This window comes from Condylura cristata, unplaced genomic scaffold, assembly GCF_000260355.1.
Source record: "Condylura cristata isolate star-nosed mole 26May11 unplaced genomic scaffold, ConCri1.0 scaffold00007, whole genome shotgun sequence".
Taxonomy (NCBI): domain Eukaryota; kingdom Metazoa; phylum Chordata; class Mammalia; order Eulipotyphla; family Talpidae; genus Condylura; species Condylura cristata.
Window position 1 is genome coordinate 39,698,926 of NW_004567108.1, and position 5,175 is coordinate 39,704,100.

Below are 5,175 nucleotides of genomic sequence, written 5' to 3' on the forward strand. Positions count from 1 at the left end.
TCTAGTAAACAAAAATTATAAAATATGTGCACTGATTTATTGTCTTCTTTAGGATACTAAACTACTAAAATGGAATGTTGCCTAAAAGTATGACAGACTATGACAGAGATTTCAAATTTTCACACACACAATCACATACTCAAATCTCATACAATCATATCACCTTGATGTCTCAGTGTTACATATACTATTTTTGGTGTATGGTGTTAATTAACTAATCTTTATAACAATTCTATTAAAAGAGAGCTATTATCATACAGGTCAAAGATAACAAGACATTCAAGATACAAAGAGATTTTGTAGCAGGTCATCAGCTAGTAAGTGAGTTGAATCTAGGCAGTTTGGTTCTTTAATCCGTGCTTATCAACTATGCTATATGCTATATTACCTCTCTACTGATTTGGAAGGTCTCCAATTTATGAATGTGCCTGTGTTCAAATTTCATTGGTAAGTCTACTGTTTAAAACTCAGAAGGCATGACTTCAGAAAAGCAGTCTGGAAAAGCAGAAAGAACAAAGGATCTGGGTTTGAATCCTATGACTGTCTATCTAGTTAGGCTGATGTGAGAATTAAAAGAATATACAATTGCTATTTAATTCTTGATCCACTCAAAAATTATTTCCTTTGCTTTAAAATTTCTGAGCTCAGAGGAATAACAAAATGGCCCATATTTCAGCCTTCCTAGTAATAATTCCTGGAGTGGAACTAAGCATCATTTACATATTTACTTCTACAGTAATAATCAGAATTCTGAATTTCACTGTAGATATTTTGAAAAACAAAGATGCAAACTAAATAAACAGGGAGAGATTTGAATTTCAAGTGGCTTTTGAGAATTCCAAAGAGGACTTTTAAAACTTTTAAGTCAATTACTTAGTGTTAAGCATGTTAAGCATCATTAGGTTACTTGCTAAATGTTTTCTGATGAGGACTGATCAGAAACTATGATCACTAAGTGTAATTACTGTGCTTACGGCTATCTCTTTATGATAGCATGACTATGGACCATCATTAACATATTAATGTGGGTGAGATGAATTTGTAAAACACAAATTATTATGAACTAAGTTCAAAAGTAAACCTACTTCAGCATAATACTATTAAATCCATTGATAGCTGGTTATTTATTGAGAAATCAGTATGTGCCAAGCACTGGAATCAACACTGCATTGTCTTACACTTCATGCAACTGTATGAGACAACATCTCACATAAAAGGTAAAAAACAGCATCACAAAGAGTTTAAGCCATTTGTAAAAATAAATCACCAGGAAGTGGCATACTCAGGATTTTTACCTAGGAACTCTAACTCCAAATCAACTTTCAAAGGTTAAGTAGCAAACCATATAAAGGAGTCAGATTTTGCCTTAAGTAGCTATATGAATACAAGACATATTCACAGAGAGATGCAATTTGAATGTGTACACACATGACATGCATACACACGTGTACACACAACACTGTCTCAATAAAAATTCAAGTGGAGATAAGTATATATATCAATAACAAGTTAAAAGAAGTTTAGTTTGATTTATTTTCATGAAAGAAAGTCATCTAGATAAAGGAATATACCTTATATGATTACCTTTTGATGAAGAAAACTGGAGGCTGTTTATTGCACTTCTGATATCACCAGAACATCCTTGACAGAGCAACTCTAAAGACGTTTTATCAGGGAAGATAATTTTACTTCTATTCTAAAATTAGAAAATTTAAATTAAAATGACTATTTCCAAAACAAAAGACCAAAACACTATTTCTAAAAGAAAGACCTCCTCCCTCATTTTCTAAACTTAATGCATACAACTAGACTTTCAAATTTGAATGCTAAAAGGCTACCAGGTGCCTAGGAAAGGTGCTTAAAACTTACCCAGTCTGCCTTTGAGTGGTGAAAGTGTCAATGACTTATCCTAGTTTCAGATAACATTTCAATAGCATATTGTTTTACCTTTTTATTTGGACTAAGTTATATTTTGAGGTTATACCTCACTATACATATATACACATATGTAAACATGTATGTATACACAAACTGGTATTACATGATAAACTGGTATTGCATGATAAAATTAAGCATACAAAAAATTGAATAAATCTTCAATTTACATGAAAATCCCATATAGTGGGGTTTCCAGCATATTACTAACCTGTTAGTAATTTAAGTCACTACAGCAAATGATTTAAAGTCTATGTTTCATATAGATATTTATGATGTATAAATCTTACGTATACATTTAAAGATATGTAGGTAAACTTAAAATATATATACATGCAAATATATGTATGTGTTTTTATAGCTCATATAACAAACACTTGGTAGTTAAAGGTAAGAAAAATGTATCTCCTCTTCCTCCTCAGAAACTCTTAACTGTTTAGGGACATGATACAAGTTGCTAAGAGAGTAGATCTCACCATGGAAGAAAACTGTAGTTATGCAACATGAAGGAGGCAATAAGTTAATGCTACTGTCTTAATCATATTCTAATATGAATGTATTAAGTCTATATCACAAACTACTATAAGATGTTATATGTCAATTATATCTCAAACCTAGGAAACAATGGCTGGATGATAAATTTATGATGCATTTTTTAACTCTCAATTAAAAAATTAAAACAAAAAGTGACAACAGGACAGTATTAGTTATAACTAATGTACATAGATGCTAGAAAATACTTTGGCAATAAATGCAATCTGAATACTAAGCCAAGCAAAGGGAAATTTACCTCACTGTGAAAGAGAAAGTTAAGTTTTAATAGTAGAATAAGGTAAAAGATGATTTAAATTGGTAGTTTCTATATTTTATAAAATATATTTCCTGGCATATCATCTGAATGTAATAAAAAATTTTTAATTCTAAATACTGCAATCTGTCTTCAAATCTTGAAATTACACAATACCATTTAGGCTTGCTTTCTGTAATTATAATATTCAAATTAATTGATTCTTAGGACTTACCTTATTAGCTTCAACTGTCACTATTCGGTTAAGAAATTTCATCATAATTGTTGGTGCAACAGGGTTGAAACTGTAAGTTTTATAAGAAAGATAATAGTTAATGATTAATTTAAAAATATAACAAATATGTGAAGACTATACAGAAATTTTTCTTACCTAATGTTTGATATACCACATTCTTCTTGTATATCTTTGGGAAACAGTAACCTCTGACTATTATCTCCACTAACACTGTCAGAGATTATAAAAATTAGAGGACACCGACCAATTTGCACATATGTCCTAAGATAAGAAAACAAAGTAATACTGAAATTTAAGTAATTTGTCATTTAACTTGAAGTTTTAGAAAATGTCATTAAAACTCACCTTAGAACATCATGTAAAGAATGACAATCTCGATAAAATTGGTTAGGTAAATCCTGTTGAAAACACAGGATAAATACTAGTTCAGTTTTATTCTCATATGAATTTTCAGATTTCAATTTATTAAGATAGGGAAAATGTTATCTATCCAAAGCACTGTAACAAGAACATACAGAAATTGAAGAATACATGAAATAGTTCATATCCTGAACAGTAACATGAATTAACGCAAACCCCAATTTTCAGATCAAATATTTTAGGGTCCTTTTAAAAAAAAAAGTTTTTTAAAGATTTATTTATGCCTACAAGTACTGAGGTATAGGTCAGCGGTACGGGACAAGTGAGAGAATTCACCAGAGATAGAGTAGGGAGCACAGGTAGACTGACCAAAATATACTACTGAGGGGAGCAGCATGTGGGCAAGAAAGGAGAGGTCTGCTGTGCTATGTGGGTCACCTCCCTGGTCTGGGATCAAGCTTGATTGAGCTCATGCACAGAAGGCTTCACAGTGCTGTGCTTTAACCCCTTGTACCACCAGGGAGGGCCCTAAAAAGCTTTTAGTTTTTTACATTGTTATTCATTTGTTAACACTAATCCATTTCTCCCCTCAGATGCAGCCCCAGAAATCTTACAACACTACATCATCCATGAAATATCACCCCAGTCACTTGTTCCTCACTCCCGTTTTGACTTTCCCCTCCCCCTCTCGTCTTATGTATGCCTCAGATCTATACTTTGTCTGCAATTTTTGTATTTTTTTTCTGACTCGTAGATCACTTTTGTAGTCTTTATATTTTCATTAAGTCATTTTTCAAATGTTTCTTTTGCTTTTCTATACTTAAATCACTTCAACGTAAAGTTTATAAGCCTATAGCTATTCAAGTTTATTGAAAGAGACTTTAGTTTTATGTTATATTTTCCACTATTAATTCTGTGGGATAAGCAAGTGTTATTATTACATAAGCTACATCTTTCAATTGTTTACTCAATAATCATAGCAGGATTCCAAAAATTGTTCTTACTTCAACCAGAATTATCTTCTTATCAGTTCTCAAATCATCTCCAAGCATTTGTAGCTTGTTATACTTTGTTGCTCTTAATAGAAACTCTTTAAAGACTGCTATCTGAGACTGATAGGGATGGAAGCTAGATTCTGTAAAGAAACACATTTAATAATTTCATTTTCACCAATTACATATACATCAATTGATACACATGTAAATAAAATACATTAAAACACAAATATGAACTAGTTTACAATACTGTATACTTTCTAATTAGGTGAAACTGTTCAAATTGAAAATAAGGATACTTATCTTAGAAAAATTTTTAGTATCATTTTGTTATCTAACAAAATTTAATTCTCCATGGTGGCACTTTTTCTTTTCTTCTCCAGAAGGTATGTCTCTCTGAAGTTGGGAAGTATTGAAGAAAATTTTCATATGGAATTATCTCTCATCTGAGAGTTACTCAGACTTTGTATGAGTTGTTATTTAGCAGCTGCCAATCTAGCATAAAAGTGGCAATAAGTACTTCCTCAAAAACATCTACCCAACAGCATCTTAGGAGTTGCAAGAACATAGGTAGGAAATGTGTTTCACACTATGTCAAAGAGACTTTTCCCACTATTTCCCCTACCTTCACAGCAAATCTTACCAGAATTAAATAGCTCCTTGAATTCATCTTTTTGGAAGTTTGCTAAAATTGGATTAGTCCACTCTTGTACTTGAATACTAAGTTCCTTTGATAAAATTTTTATAGTTGTTGTTTTTCCACATCCAGGAGGACCTGTTATTAGTAAAATAGATCCACCCTAAAACAAACCCAAATATAAATAGTAATTAAAGGTTAAAAT

General features: G+C 31.4%; 1 protein-coding gene across 1 annotated transcript in view; it reads right to left on the minus strand.

The window, feature by feature from the left end:
* The window catches only part of RAD17 (RAD17 homolog (S. pombe)), a 31,058-nt gene that overhangs the window by 17,234 nt on the left and 8,649 nt on the right, over positions 1–5,175 (minus strand). Inside the window, exons 5-11 of the mRNA XM_012721769.1 lie at positions 4,977–5,133; positions 4,343–4,473; positions 3,324–3,376; positions 3,114–3,239; positions 2,958–3,027; positions 1,585–1,696; positions 468–495 (exon numbers count right to left, since the gene is read on the minus strand). Of these exons, the coding sequence (XP_012577223.1) occupies positions 468–495; positions 1,585–1,696; positions 2,958–3,027; positions 3,114–3,239; positions 3,324–3,376; positions 4,343–4,473; positions 4,977–5,133 (677 nt within the window). The remainder of the gene's footprint in view (positions 1–467; positions 496–1,584; positions 1,697–2,957; positions 3,028–3,113; positions 3,240–3,323; positions 3,377–4,342; positions 4,474–4,976; positions 5,134–5,175) is intronic.